Source organism: Phoca vitulina, unplaced genomic scaffold (assembly GCF_004348235.1).
Source record: "Phoca vitulina isolate PV1807 unplaced genomic scaffold, GSC_HSeal_1.0 scaffold25, whole genome shotgun sequence".
NCBI classification, from domain to species: domain Eukaryota; kingdom Metazoa; phylum Chordata; class Mammalia; order Carnivora; family Phocidae; genus Phoca; species Phoca vitulina.
The window spans coordinates 21,783,427-21,808,904 of record NW_022589728.1 but is presented as its reverse complement, the minus strand read 5'-3'; the positions used below and the strand labels follow the sequence as shown (position 1 = coordinate 21,808,904).

Sequence of the window (25,478 nt, the reverse complement as noted above, 5' to 3'; positions counted from 1 at the left end):
TTAAGCAGTCAACAAATATTTGTCGAATGAATGCCCCATATGACTAAGCAAACAATGCAGGCGAGTGATTACAAGAGAAGAGAACCATTCATTTTATTTAAAGGCACTAACAGATTCAATGAGTATCTAACATCTGTTTTTCAAATTTTGAAAGTGATGATTTCACAGACGAATTTATATAATAGTTATATAGGCTGTCCATCCAGAGAACATCCACAGTCAATGTTGCTGCTGATTTTGAATTTGATCTATAGTAACTGACTTGCATTTGACCTGTACTAATTAATTTACTGATGGAAACCGCTCCTATTGGACTTAATAGCATTTAGCAATAATGAAGCAACTTCCACATAGTCCCAAGAAATGACTGAATTATAAAAAGATCAGGCAGTTAGATGGGTTTAGTATCCTTACAGGATGGTAAGGAGTCATGATTGGAGATGAACATTCTAAAAGATGAAAAATTTCAAGAATAAAGATACATACATACTGTAGTGAAAAAGTCTATATATATGAATTTATAAAATTATATATCACACTGTGTATTCACCATTGCATCATTCATTCATTCAAGAAATATTTGTTGATTTGTGTCTAGAAATTTACCAGATATCATACTTGCCAAGGAGAAGTTTACAGTCTACTGTGATTTGCAGACCTATAATCAGATGACCACTATACTTTATAACAAGGGCTATATTATGCAGAGAGGTGGGGACCTAATTATGACTGGGGTGATTGAGGATGGTTTCTGCACACAGGTAATACTTAAACTGAGTCTTGAAAAAGAAGTAGAAAAACACTCGGTGCCAACCCAGGAAGGAAGAAAGGGCATGGATTGTAAAGCTGTGGCAAAGACATCCCTCATCGCGGGAGTATTGTGTGTGTGTGTGTGCGTGCGCGTGTGTGTGTGATGTTTGGAGAGGGATATGTGCACAGTGCATATGCAATGGGGCTAAGACAGTGGCCCAAAGCAGATGATGAAGGGCCTTATGTATGAGGTTCAGGAGTTTGGATTCAATCCTGTGGGAGCTGAACATTGGGAGGCTCACAAACAGGAGAGTGATATGACCGAGTCTGTGTTTCAAAAATCTACTCCAGTAGTACTCTGCAACTGTATTCAAGGGATGGTAGGTGGGGAGAAAAGACTCTAGGTGAAAAGCTATGTTAGGACATTTTTGTCTGAAATCATGTACTTACTTACACGTTGTTATTTCAGTACAAATTTACATCCGATGCTTGCCTTAAAGAAAGTGGAGAAGGCATAATATTAAAAATAAAGAAAAGCATGGGATGCCTGGGTGGCTCAGTTGGTTAAACGGCTGCCTTCTGCTCAGGTCATGATCCCAGGGTCCTCGGATAGAGCCCCATGTCAAGCCCCATATCGGGCTCCCTCTCAGCAGGAAGCCTGCTTCTCCCTTTCCCACTCCCCCTGCTTGTGTTCCCTCTCTCGCTGTCTGTCTCTCTGTCAAATAAATAAATAAAATCTTAAAAAAAAATAGAGAAAAGCGGTATTGCATGATGGGGAGAACATGGATTTTGCAGTCAGACTAACCCTGGCTTAAAAAATTGCAGGTTAGCTATTTACTAACAATGTAACTAATGTGTGGGTTTTGAAAGGCAGCAGAGCAGGGGCTTGAGGGGGCTCTGCCACACAGCAGTTAGCTAGTGTGATGCTGAGTAATTACTTAACTGCTCTCTGGCTCTGCTCCCTGGCCTATAAAATGAAGAAAATAATAGTACATACCTGTAGGATTGCAAGGATGGTTACATGAATTGGTAAAACACTTAGAACACAATGTGACTCCTAGGAAGTGCTTAATAGTCATTGATTATTATTATTATTATTATTACCATGATCATCATCATCTATGATCTCTGAACCTTGCTTTCTCCATTAGAAAATGGAGATTGCAGTTTTATCATGGTATTATGGCAATGTCTATTTAAAATACTGAGCATTGCGGTGCCTGGGTGATGCAGTCAGTTGAGCGTCTGACTCTTGGTTTTGGCTCAGGTCATGATCTCCGAGTCCTGGGATGGAGCCCTGCGTTGGGCTCCACGCTCAGCAGGGAGTCTGTTTGAGGATTCTCTCTTCCTCTCTCTCTGTCCCTCCCACTCGTGCTCTTTCTGTCTCTCAAATAAGTAAGTCTTAAAAAAAAAAAAAATTAAAATACTAAGCACAGTCACTAGCATCTACTACATGCTCAAAAAATAGCAGCTATTATTAAATAATTAGAAATGTTATATTTAAAAAACCTGCTGGGACTGGCTACTGTGTCTCCACGGGAGGAGGAGGATATTTTCTCCTCCTCTGAGGTCCTTCACATTGTGTAATGGCTGCTACACGTTCTCTGAGTACCTGGGCTACTCAGTAAGTACTTGCTCAGTTAATATATAGTAAGGGTAGGATTTATGTCTGGGAACTCCTGCAAATTGGTGAAGAATGGGAAAATATGGGGGAAAAGCATGATCTGAGATGTAAATTTGGTAGGTTGATTACATTTTAGGCAAGTACACCATTTTTCCAGATTGATATGATTGAGGTTCTGAGTCTGAGCCAGCTCATCTGCTTCTAATCTTCATTCACTAGTTTATTTTACCATCCGCTAATTTGCAACATACACTGATACATTTTTATTCAGTGCCCTGGTATTCTGGGACTTTTCCTATGGCTGTTCGGTTTGCTGATTGTTCAGATTTCCATCAGAGCAATGATTAAGGATGATAAAGCCCTAGTTAGGAAATGTTTGACTTTTCACTTTTTAAAGGCTTCATGAAAGATGGTAATAAAAAAAAAAAATTTAAAACTAGCTATATGACCTTAGGCTACTTTTTAAACACCTTTAAGCTGCAGTTTCCTCATCTTCGAAATGTGACAATTATAATAAATATTTCATAAATTTGCCATGAGGAACAAAGGAACTATTGTTTGTAAAGTCCTTAACACAATTCTCGACATATAGTACGTGCTCAATAATCATAAACTTCTATTTAAAGTATTCCTTTTCCATTCTAAAATTCTAAATATCGCCTATGTCATAAATTGAGAATATTACTACCTTAATTCTTAATATTAGAGCAATCTTTTCATACCATTGTGCCATGCTTCCATTATTATAACAAGCTAAAAATAGTTAGATCTCTCTTTGGAATCTAAATGTAGGTATCTGTTAAAAGTCATTAAATGGCACATTTAAGGTTGCATACTTAGTTATATATACATCTTAATTAACAGAAAGAACCAGAAACAAACATGAACTCTAGTTAATGATGTGAATGGTGAAGTATTAAAGGAATATATATTGTTTATGCAGCTTATTTTGAAATGCATGAAAAATAAGATGGTTTTATAAGAAATAGATAGGGAAAAGTAAATATTTTAATGTTAATTGTGAGATTTAGGTGGTTGGTTTATGGCTCTTCCCTGTATACTTCTTTTTTTTTTTTTTTTTAAGATTTTACTTACTTGAGAGCGCGAGTGAACGAGAGAGCATGAGCAGGGGGATGAGCAGAGGGAGAGGGAGAAGCATACTCCCTGCCCAGCAGGGAGCAGGACATGGGGCTGGATCCCAGGACTCGATCCTGGGACCCCGGGACCATGACCCAAACCAAAGGCAGACGCTTAACCAACTGAGCCACCCAGGTGCCCCTTAACTTTTCTATATGTATGAAAGATGTTATAATAAAATATTGGTAAAAAAAGTGAACCTACAATACTTAATGTGTCCTAGGAAGGAAACATTTGTTTTTTTTTGTTTTGGGGGGGTTTTGTTTGTTTGTTTTGTTTTTGTACAAAGAACTATTCCAGAATCTAGCAGAAATACAAAGAAGTATGTGACACTGCTGCTGTCTTAAGGAACTCACAGTCTGCTTGGGGGAGACCAGACTTTTTGAAAATTGAGCCCAAACTCAAAGGTCCTATTACGTCAGTTGAATTATGAAGGTGGAATTTTCCACATGTGGCTTAGAGATCCCCAGGAGTTGTAGAGCTAGTATTGAGGTCAGCAAATGCTTTTGTGCAAAAAGCTTTGTTTGTAGGAGGAGGAAATTAGCAAGCCACATATATGTTTAACTCTTTGTCACATGGGGACATTCTGTTACCTTCATTAAAACACACATTTTCATGTCTGAAATTTCACAGTAAGTTTTTGTCATTATGCACTTTCTCAATCAGCAGATTAGAAGCAGTCTGTCATTTGTGTTCTGAAATATTTCAGTGTTAGAAAGAGGGCTTCATGTCTGTGATTCAACAGTCTTACACAATTCACAGACCTGTACCTCTGAAACAAATAATACATTATATGTTAAAAAAAAAAAAGAAGAAGAAGAAGAAGAAGATAGCAGGAGGGAAAGAATGAAGGGGGGGACATCGGAGGGGGAGACGAACCATGAGAGACTATGGACTCTGAGAAACAAGCTGAGGGTTCTAGAGGGGAGGGGGTGGGGGGATGGGATGGTCCAGTGATGGGTATTAAGGAGGGCACGTCCTGCATGGAGCACTGGGTGTTATACACAAACAATGAATCATGGAACACTACATCAAAAACTAATGATGTATGGTGATTAACATAACATAATAAAATTAAAAAAAAAAAAAAAGAGGGCTTCATTCTCAAGAAGGTTAGGAGCCACTGATCCAAACAAAAGTGCTCTCAGAGTTTGGAAAAAGAGCTCTTCAGCTTGTGGAGATCTGGCCAGGCTTCAAGAAGGAGATGGAATCTGAGCTGAGTGTTGGGAAATGGGTAGAATTTGAATAGGTTGAGAAGAGATGGAATGCATTCTAAATGAGGGACCAATCTGAACAAAGGTAGGATAGTTTGGGAGACTGTGAGGAGACTAGTTTAGCTGAAGAAGGAATTGATAGGAGATAAGGTTGGAAGGATCAGCTGGAGCCAAACTGTGGAGGACTCTGAACATTAGACTGAGGAATTTGGACTTCATCCTGAAGCCAGCAGAGAAGCCATGGAATATTCTGAGCAAGGGCTTGATATGGTGAAAGTGTTTTAGGTATTAATCTGGCAGCAATTGCAAGGAGAGACTGGAATGAGGGAGAGATGGACACATACGGAGGCTCGTGTAGTCTGCCCAGATTTTATGTGTCCAGGATCTGAGCTAGTGTGGCAAGAATGAGAGTCACAGGAAAGGAAAGTGAAGTCTCGAGACCTTTCAAAGGAGCCGTCGTCATCTACCATGGGGCATTTCTTTTACCAAAGAGAGTCAACTAGTCGAGACCTCTCCAGAAGCCATTGCATGGTGCTGCCCCAATACGGTACACACACTACGCTTCTGTGACTAACAAGTTCTGAAATTGACTAACAGTTCTTGTGGGCCCTGTATACATTCCGGTTCTAAGTTTAGTCTATACGTGTTGCTTTGTTTTTCATAAGGTTATGAAAGGTGTGATATTTTGAAAAACTGATATTTTTCTACCCTCTTTTAGGCAAAAGAGGATGGATGGCTCTAACTTTAAAATTTTGGAGGGATAATAATCCTCCTCCAGGGCCAATATACACATATAAAGGAACGCCTCATTTCTCAAATGGGAACTACCCAAAGGAACACATTTGCTTCATGGATATATACATTTTTAGATAAAGAAGAAATGGTTAAGTGGCTACTTACAATATTTATTAATTGAATTCTATGTCTTTAAAAAGTGTCACATAAAATATATAAATTTAGGACTATTGCTGTTTTCCACTTTCATATTTCACGTAATCATTTTATTCATTCTTTTCACATAGGCATTTGGTATCCCTTGATGCCACTTTTTCAGTCATTTGACACAGTTTTCAAAAACCTACATTTCCACTTCTAACTAATGGTTTGAGAAGGAGTACTCATTAAATCCATGAGTGATACTGCCATTGAATCCAAATTGTAACATAATATTATGGTGGCTGTGCTTTTATTTTGTCCCACAAGTTTATATTTGTTATCTAAACAGCATAGTCTTGTGCAGTGTAGCTTTTAAAAGTTCTTTTAAGGTCTATTTATAGCAGTAGCTAATATTTGCCTTTGAATGGTTATGCCCCATGCATTATTATTAAATCCAGGTACTTTACCTCTCTTTTGAAGGCTCCAAGCCCAGTCCTTTTTTAACAAACAAAAATTCCAGTGGTAGACACTATTTTATGTTAATGTGTCTTCTCCAAAGAGTACTTTGTTCAAAATAATGTAACAATGTGTCCTGTGAGAGGCTTTACAAGAACCTGCCCATAAATTGACTGAGTGGTAATTTGGGAGGAATAAAATGTCATCTTACTTTTGAACATACCCAGTATTATTGTTAATTGCTCTATGCAATGTGCCTAGCAGTATAAAGTCAGTTGTAAGTCATTTGTACATTTTTACCTTTATTTGTTCTCTCAATGAATATTGAGTTTCAACTATGTGTCAGGCGTTGTGCTAAGTTCTGCAGGGATATAAAAAGATATAGTTCCTACCGTGAAGAGATTTATAACATATTAAAATGGATAAGACTGAAATGTAAAATGAGGTAGAATAGGATGTGTTTTCTAAAGGAGGTACAAACTCAGATTTAGTAGCTCAAGGAAAAGAAAAATCAGTCCTGAGTAGTAGGTCAAGCAAGACTTAGCAAAGCAGATGCAACTTTGATTGAACCTGGAAAGAACTGTGAGATTTAGTCAGATGGAAATTTTGCCAGAGGGAAAGGCATTAGCAAAACCATGGGTTTGGGGATGCATTACGCATTAAGCATCTCCGTTTAAACCAGTTTGGTTTAAATGTTGAATATATACAGTCATGATTCATGGTCTGTAAAATGGGATAATATTGTCACACAGAAAAGTTAGGACAATTAGATGTGACCGTGTATTTTGTAATACTTTGTGTTCTTGTAAGCTACTAGTTATTATATAATTAGGGAAGTAAAGCAAAAAAAAAAAAAGAAAAAAGCAAACGTCTTGGTGTTAGAGTGTGTGTGGGGGGGAGGCTTAAAAACATGATAAAGGGATGTAACTTAATAGCTTAATTCAGGAGAGCATGGAGAGCTGAAGACCTCAGAGCAAAGAGCGACTCACTCAAATCTAAGCTATGGAGAGATCAGCATCTGCTTAAAGTAGAAAGGCCAGTTGCCAACTTTTACGAGGGAAGAGATATAAAGTAATCAGGATAGTGGCTGTGATTTAGAAAGAAGATGGTTGGGAAAGATTAGAGTGGTAGAAATTGTAGACCTGGCAATAGGGTGTGAGGAGAGGGGATCTAAGAGAACTTGGGGTGAAGAGGAAACTTTCTAAGTGACATGACCATTACAGAGGTATAAAATGAAGATTTTATGTTAGAGTAGGTTGAGTTCAACCCTGATCCAGGCAAGGGCATTGTGTAATTGGGATGTGGGGATTGATTCCCACGAAAAAGATGTGCTGGTAAGATAGAGATTTGGGAGTTCTCTACATGAAGATGATTTTTAAACCTCTGGCAAGGAAAGACTAGAGCAGCATTCAGACAGGTAAGAATGGCATAGAATTAAACAAAAACAAAAACAAAAACAAAAAAACAGAATAAGCAAAGGGAAGAAAATCCAGAGAAAGGAGATAGATCTAAGGGGAGAGGGGGAATGTCACTGTGTTGTATTGGGTCAATGATAAGAAGAGAATCAGAGGAAGGCCCATTCTGTAAAAGAATTAAGGAAAACCAGGATTGGAAAAAGTTTAACGTGGGCAATTAAGAAAGTCCTTTTAGTGAAATAGCAGCTATAAAGGGATGAGGGAAAAGACTAAAGAGAGAATAGATGATCCAGATTTCAAGGCAAATTTTTAGGAAACTTGGTGACGAAAGAAGGGAGAAAAGTATCATGGTCGAGAACAGACTTTTAAAAATTCAGGGAAACCTGCCTTTTTAATTAAAGTATACCTGACACACAATGTTACAATGAGTTTCAGGTGTACAGCATAGTGACTTGACAAGTCCCATTATATGCTATGCTCACCACAGGTGTAGCAACCATCTCTCACCACACAGCACTATTACAATACCATTGACTATTCCCTATGCTGGGCATTTTATTCCTCTAACTCATTTATTCACAATGGGAAGCCTTCATTTCCTAATCCCCTCATCCATTTTGTGCATGCCCCTACTCTCCTCCCTTCTGGCTGCAGAGAACTGGCAACGATCAGTTTGTTCTCTGCATTTACAGGTCTGTTTTTGCTTTTTGTTTGTTCATTTGTTTTGTTTTTTAGATTCCACATATAAGTGAAATCATATGGTATTTGTCTTTCTCTGTCTGACTTATTTTACTTAGCATAATACTCTGGGTCCATCCACGTTGTCGCAAATGGCAAGATCTCATCTTTTTTTTTTTATGGCTGAGTAATGTATATATACATACACACACACACACACACACACACACACACATACACACATAGTCCCACAAGTTTATATTATCTATTCAGCATAGTCTTGTGCAGTATAGCTTTTAAAAGGGTTCTTTTAAGGCCTATTTATAGCAGTAGCTAATATTTGCCTTTGAGTGGTTATGCCCCATGAATTATTATTAAATCCATGTAATTTTTGAAGGCTCCAAGCAGAGTCCTCTTTTAATAAACAAAATTCCAATGGCAGATGCTATTTTATGCTATGTGTCTTCTCCAGAGAGTACTTTGTTCAAAATAACATAACCACATGTGTCCTGTGAGAAGCTTTACAAGAACCTGCACATAAGTACATATATGTATATATGTTAGGTATGTATTTATGCATGTATATACATATATATATGTATGTATACACATATATCCCATCTTCTTTATTCATCTATCCATGGACACTTGGGTTGCTTCCATATCTTGGCTATTATAAATAATGCTGCAATAATCATAGGGGTACCATATATCTTTTCAATTTAGTGTTTTTGTGTCCTTTGGATAAATACCCACATGTGGAATTACTGGACCATATGGTATTTCTATTTTTAACTTTTTGAGGAACTCCCATACTGTTTTCCACAGTGGCTACACCAATTTACATTCCTACCAACGGTGCACGAGGGTTCCCTTTTCTCCATATCCTTGCCAACACTTGTTATTTGTCTTTTTGATTCTAGCCATTCTGACAGGCAGGAGGTGATATCTGTCTTTGTCAGTAGAAGAGAAGTAGCCTCTTGAGATGGAATTATTGAGGATTCTGGGAGATCAAATAATGGAGTTTTGTTGCAAAGGAGGTATGAAAGTGGAACCAAGAACCAAGAATAAAGGTTTAAAAGGTTAAATCCTACTACAGGAAAGGAAACCTCCATTGGGATTAACCAGTAGGAAACTGGGAGATGTTGCAGGAAGATCACTGAAAGATCTAATGTAGCTTCAACATTCTTTATGAAATGTTGGTTAGGGCATGTGCTGAAGAGAATGGGGAATGAGGTGAGGACTAGGGGCTTGAAGAAAGTGGAAAAGACTCCATAGAAACTGTCTCAGGTACAAGAAATGGAAAAGGGAGATTGTTGAGCAACAAGATGACTCACAAGAACATGGAAAGCATAAATTTTAACAAATTTGGTCAGCATGCATATTGTGGCCTCCTCGCCCATGCTCAACCATCCAGAACAGCAGTTGAAGAGTGAACAGCAAGGGCTTGCCAGTGCTAGGATTAGAGCCTGGCAAAAAAGATGCTTGGAAAAACGAGATGACCCAGGACTCTAAAGTGGAAGCTCTGGGTTCCAGACTGGGCCAGTGAAGTTGGAAAGACACGATGTTTTGATGAGCAAGTCTAGTATAAGTGAGCAAATGAAAAAAATGTGACAATTCTTGGAGGTCATACAATTCTAGGCAGTGGTGTAGCTGAATCATTTAATAACCAAAATGGAATGAAGGCAAATCTCATTGAGATCTTGAGATCTCTCAAGAGATGAAGGACTGGATTTTTCATGCTCTTGATCATTATAGTAGGAAACAAAATAGAAAGGAAGACCAAGTGTATGTCAAGTGAAGACAAGCTGTGCTTTTATAGTTTGAAAAAAAAGTTACAAAATAAGCTTAGATACTGCTGGGGGAGGACCTGCTGTTCACCTGGGCTGATGCCTTCACTGTGCAATCCTGGGCAGATTCTTCATAACACAAAGGCTGGCTCCTACTCCAGCAGGCAGAGCTGTCCTTTGGTAGTGAACTCCCTTTAACTGCTCTCTTAATTTATGGTAAAAAATTAACCAAATGGATTTAACACGTGTCTCCTCTGATCAGCCCATCATCTTTCTGGAGGCTGTTTATATGACTACAACATTTAAAGTGCAACCAGAAGTTGCTTGATGAGCACAGAGTCATACTGTAATGGGTTAGTTGGATGATCTTGAGAGCTAATGTCACCAAGCTCCAATGGTCGGATAGATGCGTCTCCACTTAAATTTATGGTGAAGGAATACCGACTTATCTTTTCCATGGGCCAGTTACAGTATATCCCCCCTACACAGTACTAGAGAGAGAGGCCATTTTCTCCTGGGATCCTCAGTCTCACTTGCCATGTACATCATGATCCTCCTGCTAGCCTGTATCTTCAGATGGAATATACACAGATTGTAGTGACAAGTACAGTAGTACTCCCTTATCTGCAGTTTTGCTTTCCATGGTTCTAGTCAAATGCAGTCTAGAAGTAGATAGTCCTCCTTCTGACATATCGCCAGAAGGTCAATAACAGCCAAACACTATATCACAATGCCTACATCCTTTACCTCACTTCATCTCATCCTGTACGCATTTGATCATCTCACATCCTCAGAAGGAGGGTTAGTTCAGTACAATAAAATATTTTGAGAGACCATGTTCACATAACTTTTATTACAGTATAATTTTTCTATTTTATTGTTGCTAATCTTACTGTGCCTAATTTATAAGTTAAACTTTATCATAGGTGTGTATGTATAGGAAAAAGCATAGTATGGGTAAGATTTAGTACTATCCATGGTTTCAGGCATCCACTGGGGGACTTGGAACATATCTTCCACAGATGAAGGGGGACTACCGTATAATTATAGTTTTCTTATATAATCATGATTAATCCTGTATTCTTAAGTTACGTTCAAGTTATCTTGGTTTGATATTGGCTGTCCTGAGTAAAATGGCCTCATGTTAGATCTTAGGTAAGTCGCTTGACTTTATATTTTTAATTTACTTTTCGAAGGACAAGTTTAACTTTAATGTAAAGTTTATAATAGATTTTATCCCATAAGACTTCGATGTCTCTTAAAGAGACCTATAATGATAAAGTGACTATAAAAGTGTGGCCTTTGGACTGGGTTAATGATTTGTAAACCACTGGACAGTGCTCAATGATTTCTAAGCATTCCTCTTCTTTTTTTTTTTTATCCTTGCATGATATGTTATCCCCATTTAACAGATGAGGAAGCTGAGACACACAGAAATTGAATAACTTTTCCAGATTCGTGCTGTGAATAGCAAAGCTAGATTGAAATTCAATTGATAATTCCAAAGCTGGTACTTCTAACAATCTTTATTTGATATTGCTCTCTGGTACTAGTCCCCAGGAGAAAGGCATTCAGTGTAGCAGAATCCTGCTACTAATAATGATGATGATAGATATAGTTTCTGCTCCTACTTTATACCAGGTACTTTGTATAAATTTTTACAAATCCTTCCTGCATTCCTGTAATCTAGCTATCATTTAAAAAAAATTGTACATGAGATAATTAAGGTCAGAAATCAAATAACTTTTATAAAGTCATATAGCAGATAACTGGAGTCTTTGACTCTAGAACCAAGGTTCAAAGGTGTTGATAGATGGGAGTTTGTGGCACCCATGGAGGGTAGCAAGTTGCCCTGTGTAGTGCGGGCCTAGAGCACATGGCTGAGCAAAGGAGTTGGGGGGGATTGTGGAGATTAAAGAGGCAAAGGAGAGTTTCTGAATATTTTTAGAGATGAGTAGGTCCTTAAAGTATCAGATGGAAGATTGAAGACTTAGAGGGTAAAGAGAAATTCTTAAGTGGGGGCAAAAGAGAATAAAAGTTGCTGTTTTCTAATAGACTGAAATCCTGTAATGAAAGAAAAAGTACAGTGGAGATAAAAGAATTGTACAGTTATTTATTTATTTTTAAAGATTTATTTATTTATTTTAGAGCAAGCGAAAGAGAGAGAGAAAGAGCATGCGCACAAATGGGTGGAGGGGCCGAAGGAGAGGGAGAGAATCCTCAAGCAGACTCCCTGCTGAGTGTCGAGCCTGACGCAGGGCTGGATCCCAGGACTCTTGAGATCATGACCTGAGTTGAAACCAAGAGTTGGCTGCTTAACTGAGCCACCCAGGGGCCCCGAGAATTGTTTAGTTATTTAGAAGAGAACAGATGCTTCATAGATTTTTCTTTTCAGATAAGTATCTTAGATGGGATCATTGTTCTCAGATGTGACAGTACCTTAAATCTCTAAGACTGGAAAAAAAAATTCAGGATGTGGTGTTTTAAACTGGAAGCCTTGGAGAAGTGCTCTATGATATCATCTATGGCATATTTTTAAATGTGATAGTGGTAGTGAGGATGGATAGTTTGGTAGCTGGAGATCAGTCTTGTCTTTTTAACTTTCTGGTGGGGGTATGCTTGGCAACAACACCAGAAGTGGTCTCCCCTCATTTGGCTTTCACTCAAACTATTTTACATCACAATAAATCTCCAGTCTCTTTAGCATCAGGTCCTGGTGATCAAAGTATTCAATTCCAGTACCTGATAAAATCATGACTATTCTGGTAGTTACTTTATGTGTATCCTCTTTAACAGAGCCTTTTAAAAAATTGGATTCATTAGGAAACGGGAGTCTTCATTCCTTAGAGTATAGATGGGTATATTTGAACAATGACAAAAGGCAATGTACTTGGGGCCTAAAAGAAAAATTACCCTCTTCCTTTCCTTCCTACTTTTAATGGAATTTCAAGTATAATTGAATATGTCTCCTGGGAGTGAAAGCTATATTCGATCAAACTAATAATATGGAGAATAGCTAGAGTAAGTCTTTGAGGGGGGGGCGGGGTACAAGAGTAGGAGTGGTTTTGGAATAGTCAAGCTTTCACCAAGTAATTTTATAGTCCAATCTACAGAATCATAGATCTTAGATTTGGCAAAGACTTGGAAGTAATCTGGGCTAATACCTTGTACACTGGAAAATTTCTTCTTCACCATTTTCTCAAGCAAGTGGACATGGAGCTTCTACTTGAGATCGTCCTGTGAGTGCACTAGCCTGGAAGTGTTAACACTCTAGAGGAGGGTGTGGACTGTTGGGGTTTTACTTCCTTCTATATCCACAGTGTGTGGCATTGTGCCTTAGTTTCCTTGCTGTGTTATAGAGTAGTGCTAATTATTGGGAAGTGCCATGTGTTGTCATTTCTTCAAGGCTTAGAATTGAAAACATCCAAAATTAATTCCCATTTCTACCACTTGTGACTTTGGGCAATTTTGCTAATCCCTTTGGTTTCCATTTTTGCATGTGAAACAAGAAGACAGTACCCAACTAGGGAGTTTGTGAGTTGTACTCTGAGACCTACTTGGAGAATGATTTAAAAGGATTAATCATAATGTCTATAGTCTGACAATAGTAGGCACTTTACATGACTTCTTCTCCTTGAGCCTGATTCTCATCTTTGATCAGCGTATGCTATTTGATTCTGAGTTCAGATCCCTGTGGTAATCTGTCTAGTACAGAGTAAAATAGAGCTATTGCTTTACAGGTACAGGGCATTTATGAGTTCTTTCAGGAAGGATGGATAGGATGTGGACAACTGGGTAGGATACTTTGGAGCTGTGCACCAGCAGGGGAGGACGCGCTTTCCGCCACCTATGGCAGTATAATGGTTACAAAGAGCAAGACCGTTAGATTGCCTGGAGGTGTGAAGAGAAAAGGGAAATACAGGCTTATGTCAGAATTTATTAGCATGAACTGAGACTTCTAACCCCAAACAACTGGTGGAAAGTGAAAACTTCAGTTACACTATTGTTTGGTCTACATTAAAACAATCACTTGGAGTGATTCCCATTAGACTCACTGGCTTTATTTTTCAACTTTGTTTAGAAGCAGTCTAAATAATTAATTTTTTGGAAGTGACTATCTGCTGCAACTATTTATAATGTCTATTTGAAAACTCATTATGCATTAGTAAAAGATTCAAAGGTCAAGGAGGGTGAATCTGTTCTTTGCCTGATATTTATAAGAGATTGGCAATGTTGAGAGAAGGAAAAGCTGCATTTTCTCCATCATTCTTTCCCATTTCAGAATGTACTTACTTGTGAGAGAAGCCACCCCAAATATTCTCTTGGTAGGACCTTTGTTTTGGAAAACATGTTACTGATTTTTAAGTAGCCTCTGAGATATTATTGCATTCTTTCTGAAAACCCATTAGTGGGAATATATAACTTCTACAAAGTGGGCCACAAATTCCAATGATAGCACTTCGCCAGTTGTTTCTAAGAACAATAATGCTATCTCTTCATTAACAAAACAAAACAAAACAAAACACCTAAGTCTAGGGGAAAAGGCAAACGTTCTGAGGTGGTCTGGCTTATCTGCTTAATAGGGGTCAATAATACCATCACTATATCAATGGATTGGGTTGCTATCATGAATCTATAGCATAAATCTAAATGTTTTTATTGTACAGCTACAAAGGACTTTACTAAAGATCAAAATGTTTCCCACAAACTATCTGCTATTGGTTTTATTTTGGAATGAAAAACTTAATTTCTGCTTCATTTACACTTAGTGTGGTTTTGTACTAAGTGTACATCAGATATTGACATATTGGCAGCCAGATATGGCTGAGTGGTAATAATGATCCATTAAATTGAGTCCTCTGTTTTACAGCCATATTGGATAACCAAGAGAGCGCACGTGTGTGTGCGCGTTCGCACGCACGCACACATGCAATTGCGTCTGCCTGTCCCTAAGCATGATGAAAATCTACCAGTGTTATTTCCTACTTCAAGTCTTTTTATTCTACCGTTTTGGCTCTGTTGGGCTAAATGGCTACATAACCAAGGAAATACTCTCACATCCTCATCATATAAATTTTAAAATTTAAATTATTTGTTAATAAGCAATTCAATTAATACGTAAGGTAATGAATTTAACTACTTTTAAAGTGTTTCTTTTGAAGGATAGCTTGTTACAACGGATTGTTTCCTTAGGGATTAAATAGTTAATGTGTATGTCTTTTTAAAAATTCTATTACAAATATTAATCTGAATTATATTCAAATACTAAAAGACTGCTTTTTAAAATGATTTTCATGTGACTATTTTGAATATAACTTCTCTACCATGCCTTTACAGATAACTATTAATTGGATATATCCTATATGTTGTTTATTTTTGTAGTTAAAACAGAGCCAATGAGCAGCAGTGAAATAGTTTCAACAACAGCAGACGGGTCTTTAGACAATTTCTCAGGTTCAGGTAAGGAATAAATATTAGATTTTCACATTAATACCAAGCATGGTTTTTCTTAGTTTATTTATATATGTAAGTTTTTCTCTGTGGGTATATGCATGTGTGTATGTAGTATAAAATTGTACTATAGCTTTACTCAGAGTCCTGTACCTGCAATTCCATTGTTTTTATCAATGTTACGAAGTATTTGCTGAAAATGTTGATATCCTATAGAGATAAAATCAAAAGCAGTTTTTTTCATTTTTCTTCAACTAAATTATCTTTATTATGTTAATGACTCCTGCCCTTTTTCTCTCATTTGTATGATTTTTCCAATTACGCATATTTAGGTAGGCAAAATTTGGCTTCTGATACTCTTTAAGCAGACTTAACCAAACCATCCTCCTAAGTAACTGTCATGTCAACTAGAGATCTAAATTAGACTTTATAAAGCAGCTTTCGGTCCTTAAGTTAGTTTTGATCTCTTTCACATTAACAAAGTTTGTCTTACTAGAATTCGACTTATGCCAGAGAATGTGCTTGGTGCTATTACAGATTAATAGGTGTATGAGAATGGCCCTGGTTTGGGGCTTAGTAGGGTGAATAAATGACCAGACTATCATATTATACTTTGATATTTCCAGAGGGAAGGCCAAAGATCCCCAAGAAGGGTTCCCCAGGAAGGGACCCAATAGAGACCGGGTTGGGATGGAGGGGGTAAGGAAAGGTTTCCTGGAGGAGATGCCTGCACTCAGCCTTAAAAATGAGTAGGAATAAAGCACACATTGATCTGGGGAGGGGAAAGTTGGACAGATAGAACATTCCATGGGAGGAGACCAAGACACAGAGGCATGGAATTTGGAATTGCCAATGGTTCAGCATTCCTGGTGTGTACAGTGTGAGTGGTGATGGGATGCCGGACAGGGTCAGGATAGAGTCTAAAGAGGCATTTGTGTTCCACATGATGTTTGCTCTATATCCTGAGTACAGTGGGAGGCATCAGAGGAAGGGGGTTGCATGATCGTATTCACATACAGAATCCTGACTGTAGCAGGAGGGAGAGGGGCTGGAGAACTGAAGTAGAGAGACCAGATAAAGTCTTTTTGCATTAATTTGGGCAAGAAATCATGAAGACCTGAGGTAAGGTGCTGGCAATGTTATGGAAAGATGGTGGATTAAGGTGTATTTGCAAAGCCGAATTTATGGCATAGTAACCAGTGAGTACAGGGGATAAGTGAGGCAGAGAGACAGGTTAAGGTGATGGAATGCAAGAGGAGCATGACTGAGAGGGAAAGGCATGTTGAATGGGAGGCAACATCCACTGGAAGATGTTGAAGCTCAGGAATGATCTGGAATGGAAATTTTGGGAACGTGCAGGGAGTTAAAGCTAGTGGGCTCTAACAGAGTTGAAGACAGAATCCAGGGAAGACCAATATAGAGAGACAGGCAGGGAATAAAATGAAGATGCAGGTTTTCAACTGGGAAAGAAGGAAGAGAGTTGAGTTGGAAGTAAAGGCAGGAAGGGTTTCAAGGAAGCGCTGTCTATGTGATAGATTGGTATACAGCTATTAAAAATAGTTTGGAAAAAAAACTTAATGGCATGAGCAAGTGTTAACTATATTAAGTGAAAAGCAGGTTACAAAAGAGTAATATGCTCAGTATAATCCATGTGTTTTTAAACATTTATGTGTATGCATATTTGTCTTTGTGTATGTGTATAAAAATTAGTGGTGGCTTTCTCTGGATGATGGAATATAATTTGAATTTTATTCCTTCTGCCTTTTTTCAAAAATGTTTTACAGTGTATTTGTATAACAGTCATACTTTTAAAAAGTAGTAATTTTGAAGTGCAAGTTTATCCAAGTCACATACTGAGAAAAGTTTTTTTAAGTATCTCTAGATAATAGTATTGCTTCGCTATTCTTCCTGGTATTGAAAACCTGTGGTTTAAGGAATTCCTTGTTCTTAAGAAATATACATCGAAGTAATAGTTAAGGGACATCTTACCTGCAGTTCCAAAAAGAGTGAGCTATACATGTGTATGCATATACAAATCTATAGGGGAAAAAGAGAATAGAGAATAAAGCTAATATAATAAGATGTTAGCATTTAGAGAATTGTGGTAAAGGATATCTGGGAAGTTTTTCTACTATTTTTGCAACTTTTCCGCGGTGTCAAGTTATGTCAAAATAAAATCTAAATGAGGAACATCCGTGGATTTAGCCTACAGCAGTTTCAGTGGATGGTGCTTTACTTCCCCTCATGCCCACTTGCCCCTGTGCCCCAGTTCTGTTTTCTCCAATACAGTTCCTAGCAGATATATGTGCTCATAAAGTGCCGTGAGGAAATGGGTGATTTAACTAACAAGGTGAGGAAGTGGAGACAGGGAGGAGAAAACTATCTTTCAAGTACATAGGTGGTAAAAGGAGAAGAGAAGGTAGTCCATTAGAAAGCAGGAGATAGGGCTGAGGATGGCATTTAGAAGGTCAGGGTGGTTTTGGCTGCCAACACCAACTTTATAGAGGTAGGGGTTAAAGGTAGTAGATAAAATGGGGATAATCGATGCAGGGAGGTGCCTGCCGGTACAGCAATGGCTTAAATCCTGAACAGAAGTGGATCGCCTTAGAAAAGGAATAACTTTCCCACAGAAACATCAGGAACAGTGGACTGGGAATGAACACAGATGAGTTTGAAGTGAAGGAGGAGTCAATATGTTAAGGGAATTCCTGCCTGATTCCTCTGCTCAAACCCTCCAGTAGCTCCCACGTATCTCTGAGTAAATGCTGAGTCCTTACAGTAGCCACAAGCCCCATCGGACCTATTGCCTCCTTCCCACTATTCCTTCAACATCCTGGACAGGCTTCCAGTCCAGACCTTTGCAGTGGCAGTCCCTCTGCCTGGGGCACCTCTCTGTATACCTGCCTGACTCCCTCACTACCTTCCAGTCTGGGCTCTCATCTCCCTTCTCTGCGAGGCACCCCCCACCGCCACCCCGACCATCCTACTTAGTGTTGCAAAACTCTCACTGTAGGGTTCCAGCCTCTCTAACATGCTAAACACACCCCCCCCAATAACACAGCCTTTTGCAAACTGTATCATTTACTTGTGTATTAGGTTTATTGTTGGTGTTTCACTCCCACCAAAATGTAAGCTTGTGATGGCAGAGATTTGTTTTGTTTCCTTGACACCTGAAAGAGTATCTGGTGCTTATTAGGCACTTAGATATTTACTGGATGGATGGATGCATGGATGGATGGATGGTTGGATGGATGGATGGATGGATGAATGAAGGCTTCTACCATTTCCTCTGAAGTGATTCAAAGTGAGGATAGTGATAGGCTTATAAGCTGGAAGAGATGGAGAAGATTGAAATAGATGTCACGAGGAACTGGGAAGCCTGAGGCTGCTTGGAATGTAAAGGAAGGTTGACAGTAGAGCCAGAGTCCAAACAAAGGTAGAACTATGAATGTGGAGCCTTTATCATAGAGCAATTTTTCTCTACAAGGGTTTTGCTGCCCAGGTCAAAAGATATTTATCTTGATCCAGGGTTAAGGGTTTTCCAGGTCAGGCATGGAAGAATATGGAAGTAAGAGAATTGAGGGTATCAGTAAGAAGAGTTTTAAAAAAATGATTCATGTATCCTCCTGGGATAAGTATTTAAAAAAAGGTAAGGAATAACAAATTGAGAGAAGGTAAGGATGTCAGGGGTCCTGCATCTATAATAAGGTTGGAGAACAGGTTAGATGGGAATAAGGGAAAGAAAATTCTGACAGGAGAGGATGTCTTCCCTTAATCTCAAAACTAGTGATGCCTCTACCATATGCTTCTGTAGTTAGTCCTCCATACTTCCCTTCCTCAGCCTTCATCACTACTTTTAAAATTACTTTTCATTGTCTTTCTTCCTGCTAAACCATAGCACTATGAGAACAGAGATTTTGTTTGGCTTGTTCACACTTACAGTCTTGGTGGCCATCATGGATTTGAGCACATGGATGCTGGTCAGTAAATGTTCATTAAGTAAACAAATGAATTGGTTGATGCTGTTGTGGTGCAAGACTGTGGAATGGGGGGAAAGAACGGTCCATAATGCGGTCTTGAGCTTAGTGGTTGGAGTAGAAGGCCAGAGTGGAGGCCTAGACAGAAGGAGAGAAGTGATGGACGCATAATCCAAGATAACGCTGAGACTTGTTAGGGGACACAGTTAAATACTAAAGGTTTTGATAAATGCAAGACAGTGTTTAGGAGGTGGGTCATTCATGAAAGTGTTAAAGAATTGTCATAAACCTTAGACAAGGAAGGGTTTAATGGGAGAGAAAAAAACAAAACAACAACAAGAAGCAGAAATGGGGTTATGTTTTTCAGGTCTTTGTAATATCTGGAATCTGAGAGCACGAGTACGCTCTACTTGAAAAAGATATGCAGGAGAAGCAGGGTCCTTGAAAAAAGGCTTAGCTGAAGGTGGAAGGATAGTTTGGTGAAGAGACTGAAGCTATAGGTGATCTTGTTTTCCATAGATTGATTCTCCGTGTTGCACAGCGGAGAGAGAGAGCGTGAGCTGGGGAGTCAGGGGCAGGTATAGGAAACACAAAGCTTTTCCCTTAATTCTTTTGTTCCTTCTTTCTTTCTGTCTTCCTTGAGTAAAGATGCAAAAGCCATGGCCTGCTGGGGTAGCTATGAACAGGACTTAGGGCTTATAAGGGAAAGAGAAAGCAATCTCCAAGCATTTACTCCAAAATGGTCTTCACCTCTGGTCACTACTCTGCTTCTCCATGATGGCTTAAAAATTCACATCCCAACCATTTTGGGTGTCTTGATGAAACAGACAGCAAGAATAAAGAGGAAACAGAGCCATTCTGACATCGGTAGTAGCTGTCTCCACCTCTGTCCTTCAAGGAATCTGAGCATCTTAAAGCATTAAGGAGGCAGTGAGGCTCCTTCTTTTCTAGGAAAATCACCAGGTATCCTGGTATGGGGAGACTGGAGGAAAGCAGTAGATTTTCAAAGGCATGTTGCTGAATTGAAAATTACAAGGCTGTTTATTATGTTTTTAAAATTTAATTATGTTCTGCCCATTTATTGTTTACCAATGAAAAGTAATATTTTAATGATCTAAATGTTAAGAATAATTGGGGTTGAAAATAATATTTTTAGGGATTGCAAAATGTCTTTGCCTTCTGTTTCTTCCATTTCCACAAAGCCTAAATTTGTTATTAATTTGTTACAGGAAGTGCCAGTTGATAATACAATGTTGATGTCTGGTGGTATTTGAAAATTGGAAATAGGAACAGGAATGCTTCTAGAGGAGAAAAAAATATCGTGTATGACAAGTAGGACTTCTGTCTTTTAATTGTTCCTAAAAAGATGTAACTTTTGGGGTCTGACTCATTCATTCAACAATTCTGTATAGAGCTCCTACTATATGCGAGGCAGTGTTCTAGGCAGTGGGAATATAGCAGTGATGAAGTAGATCAGGTCCCTGCCCTCATGGAGCTTTCATTCTGTGGGACAGAAGATAATAAAGAGGTAAGTGGTAGTGTAAGTAACTAGGCTACCAAAAAAATGAAAGCAGATCAAATAATGTAGTGAAGAGTGGATGGAGGTCTCTTGTAGAGGGAAGGCCTCTCTGAGGGGTGAGCATACGAGTAGAGATCTTAGTGAAGTGAGGGAATAAGTTTGGGTTTATGTATGTATGTATGTATTTTTAAGTTTGGGTTCATTTAAATGTAAAGGAGGATAATGGGGCTTGGAGTTGGGGGCAGTTGTGACATGATCTGTATTTTTTTAAGAGGTCACCATTTGTTGTGTGGAAAACGCTTTATGGGAGAAGAGTGGAGAGGGAGATAAATAGAAACAGGGAGACCAATGTTGCCCTGGCTCAGAAGAGAGAAGACTGTGTTGAGAAGAGCCCCCGAGACAGGACTGAATGTGTAAGGATTCCATTAGGAGAAAAGAGTAGAGAAGAGCGGGAAGGAGGCAAGGTCGGGGGGGGGGGGGGGGAGGTTTGTCCTGACTGCCATCCTCTGGTGGCCACCACATTGGTGATTGGAACAGAGAAGTAAATGAGAGCAGTGAGTTGTCAGGTAGAGGACATATTCTGAAGGGAGAGCTGGCCGAATTTATGATAAAATGGAAAGAGAAGAGTCAAAACATTTAGGCTTTTGACCTGCTTGTCCAACAGAGTGATGTTGACATTCACGAGATGGGAGCAGTGAACTGAGAACCTGCTATTTTGGGGATTTCTATTGACCTTCTCAGTAGATTCTCAAGCTTGGGTCCTCCCCTCCCTCCCTACTACAAGATTTGGGGAACTTCTTTAACTTCTATGTTAGCAATAAGAGAAAGAATGGAATAATAGGAAACAAATGTGCTAAAGCAGAGAGGTATTAGTTGCCCATATGTTCCCGAGGCTCTGGCATGCATAATTTGGAGTTTACTAATGGTAAAATAACCATTTTATTTACCTTGATGAATGATGAATGATCTGGGAGCATTCTTTTTTGCTTTAGGTTATTCTGGTCTCATGAAAATTAATCTGAATTCCTAAATTATTGCTTAAAAAGTTAAAGGTGTTTAGGCAATTAGGAGGAGAAGTATTTGAGGTATGAGATGGAAGATTTTTGACTTTGGGCCACACAAAATTGTAGAGGTTTGGATTTAGGGAAATCCCAAAAGATATGGCTTATTATATGGCATTAAATATTTAATCATTTTAGGGGCACATTGGTAATTAGTAGCAAGATATTTGGGCAGCATCATGGGTTCTTACATGTATTTTATAAAGAATACTATTCACTCCCAATTATATTGCTGAAGAGCTAAATCAGGTTTATTATACATTTTTACATAGGACTTAAAATAATTTAACCACCCTTCATATCATCAGGGTTTAAAAAAAAATCTCCTTTGCTTATGACCTAAATCTCACATTGTAATTAAACAAATATTGTTTATTGATTACTTACCACACACGTAAAGGAGAGCAAGAGGTCCTGGGCCCCAGAAGCTCCTGGTTAGCAGAGGAAACTAACATCCATACACTACACACGCTAACTATAATGCAGTGTGGTGAAGTGCTCCATTGCCAATGTTTACAACACTCCAAGAAAGTACAGAGAAGGAAGACATTATCCTAAAGAGAAAATGATGTTTTAGTCCCAGCAGAGGAGTAAGTGCTTGTCAAGCAGGGGAAAGGCAGCCTCACAAGGCAGAGGGTCTGGTATGAAGAGCCACTGAGCCAAACATGAAAATGCACGGCATGTATGGGCAATCCTCGAGTCCAGGGAGGCTACTGATTACTAAACCCAAGGGAGGGTAGATGCTTACATCTCCTTGTGTACTTTGCCAAGAAATTTGGAATTTTCCCTAGGCATAATGTGAGCACAGTTGAGAGATGGTAAGTTGGAGAATGGACATGAAGTTTCTGTTTAAGAAAGATCACTTTGGTGGCCATGGATGTAGTGTGCGGTGGGTTAACGGGTGGTGTGCAGGGAACGTGGCTGAGGCTCAGGAGAACCTGAGCCAGGTCAGGGGCTTGGGGATGGAGGATGAGGGACAGCTCAACAGGCAATATCTGGATTTGGGATGGGTGACTCGAGACTCATGAAATGGGGGTGGAGGGAAGGAGATGATTTTGAGGTTTTTAGATTCTATGTAGGAGGTCAGGAGCTAGTATGTTTTGAGGGAAAGAGTCAGGCAGACATGGGTTCAAATACCAGCTTTACCATTTGATTGCTTGGACGTGTTACTTAATTTTTATGCCCCATAGGTACAATGGGAACAAAGAATCCTGCTTTTAAGTATTTTGCTGGACAGACGGTGATGCTGTCCATTGAGTAGAATTAAAAATGCAGAAGGAAGGGCAAATTCGGGGGCAAAGATAGTGGGAATCTGGAGAGCTGAGCTAATGAACCCTACACATTGTGCTTTTCACAACGATCAACGATCCCATTTAGTCCTCAAACCATCCTGGGAGGTGTAGGTAGTATTACTGCCATCATACAGGGGAACGTAGCAAGGTTTAGAGGGATCAGGTGACTTGACCAAGACAACAGAGGTGTTGGAACTTTAGTGTCAGCCGAAATTAAATTCTGATTCCAGAACCTATGCTTAATTACCACACTCTGCAGCCTCCCAGATCTCTTTATGTGTACACACCTATGCTATGCATATAATCTTAAAGCTTCACGGAACTCACCTTACCCTGTGTAATAACCTTGATATATACTATTCCGTTATTCTGTTTGTAAAAAAAAAAAAAAATTGTTGGGTGTAACCTGTGCAGTTGAGTTTATGATGTTTTCATGGGTCCTGACTCACAATTTCAAAAACCCAGGGATAGAGCTGAAAAAGCATAAAAGGGATTTCTATGGCTTCCATCATCGGGTTGCACTGGGTTTCTGTTCTTTTTTTTTTTTTAAACTTATTTTTAACTGTGATTTTCCAGGGAAGGTATTACTCCTCCAGCTACTCTGTTGGATAAATCTCTTTTGCCCTTGGCCTCTTTCCAGGCTTAGCAGAGGGGAGTAGGAAAGGTTGTCATCACGGATGACCTGGGCAAGTGGTAGTCCTTGTTGTCCAAGTATTCTCTCACTAATCCCTCCCTTCTATAAATTGCAATATTTACCTAATCCCCTCATGGCTATTTGTGTGTCGGCCTCCCCACATGTGACAGAGAGAACTTGTCTATGCATGTTTGCATCTGTGACATCTCGCTCAGTGCCTGGAACAGAGCAGTGACTCAACATGTGCCCGCAGATGGGGGGACACCAGCCCAGTTGGCCTGCCTTCGCTTTAATGTGGACCCTGGGTCTGCCAAACTGAGAGCCACGTGGTGGAAGTCTGGCAGCTTGCGTGCAAGAGTCGTACTAATCTAGATCTACTCTACTGTCGCTGGGTTAGGCCTGCTTGCTTTACAAGGAGAGGATTATTCATAGATTAAGATTCTGGTCCGACTCTACCACTCTTCTCCCAAACACAAACAGAAAATTACATTTGAGAAGTATAAATGTACTGATGCGACATCATGAAAAATGTATACAACTTTGAGTGCATGGAACCTTATAGAAGGATTTTAATACACAGTAGAGTTAATGAGTAATAGAGCCTCTGAACACCAGGATTATTAGTGGAAGAAGAAAATAAACATATTACATCTCATAATTGTACCCAAAGAATATGCATCTTAGCTAGGTAGAGGATAGGAAGAGTCTGTGGGCGGCGGGGGGGGGGGGGGGGGATATATGTGTGTATATATATATATATATATAGTATCCTTTTATATATATTTTACATATATTTATATGTAATACATAGAAACACATATAGCTGTGTGTATATATAAATATATAAACATAAATGTGTGTAATATACACATAAAAGAGATAGTCCCTATTTACAATAAATAAATTTTAGTGCCTTATGTTCACAAAAATGGATTTTTGCTCTAGTTCAGAATGAGTATAAAAGAATGTTTGATAGACTTCAGTGCATTTTCTGAGACCTACTGAATAAAGTCTGTGTGATTAAAAAGAGATGAAATTCTGCTTGAATGCTTGAATAACGTCTTTAAACAAAAAAACTTTTTTACGGAATTAACTGAAGTTGAGCACATTTAACTGAAAGGCACAGGAACACTGCCCCAGAGCAAGAAAAAACAGGCTTAGCTTGCAACTTGAGAAATTTAAGAGAGCTATAGGAATGCATTTTTACTAAAAAAAAAGTTGCTAAATCAATGCAGGCAAATGAGGCTCAGTCCTATTTGTACTCACCTGAGACGGGGGTTTCTCTGTAATCCAGTCTCAGGTGTGTGTGTTCCGAGCACACACAATAGGCCAGGTGACCTTTTGGGGTCCCGCCCAGCCCTGCAAACTCACCCTCCCACCGCCTCTTTGAGCAGGTCCTTCAAACGGTAGCCAGGACGCCTTGTACTCGTGTACTGCTGCTGACAGGTATTTCAGATGACGGTGATTGCTTTCTGAGTTAATTTAAAATACAAATCCCTTAATCAGTTCCCATAGGTCGTTCAATATATTTTAACTTTCTCTTAGCTTGAGCATATGAAAGTGCCAATTTTTTCAGGCCAACTAGGGTGAACATCTACAATTTC

General features: G+C 39.0%; 1 protein-coding gene across 1 annotated transcript in view; it reads left to right on the top strand.

The window, feature by feature from the left end:
* Nucleotides 1-25,478, top strand: part of EYA1 (EYA transcriptional coactivator and phosphatase 1) — a 165,411-nt gene that overhangs the window by 15,373 nt on the left and 124,560 nt on the right. Inside the window, exon 4 of the mRNA XM_032421973.1 lies at nucleotides 15,323-15,400. Coding sequence (XP_032277864.1) covers nucleotides 15,323-15,400 — 78 coding nt within the window. The remainder of the gene's footprint in view (nucleotides 1-15,322; nucleotides 15,401-25,478) is intronic.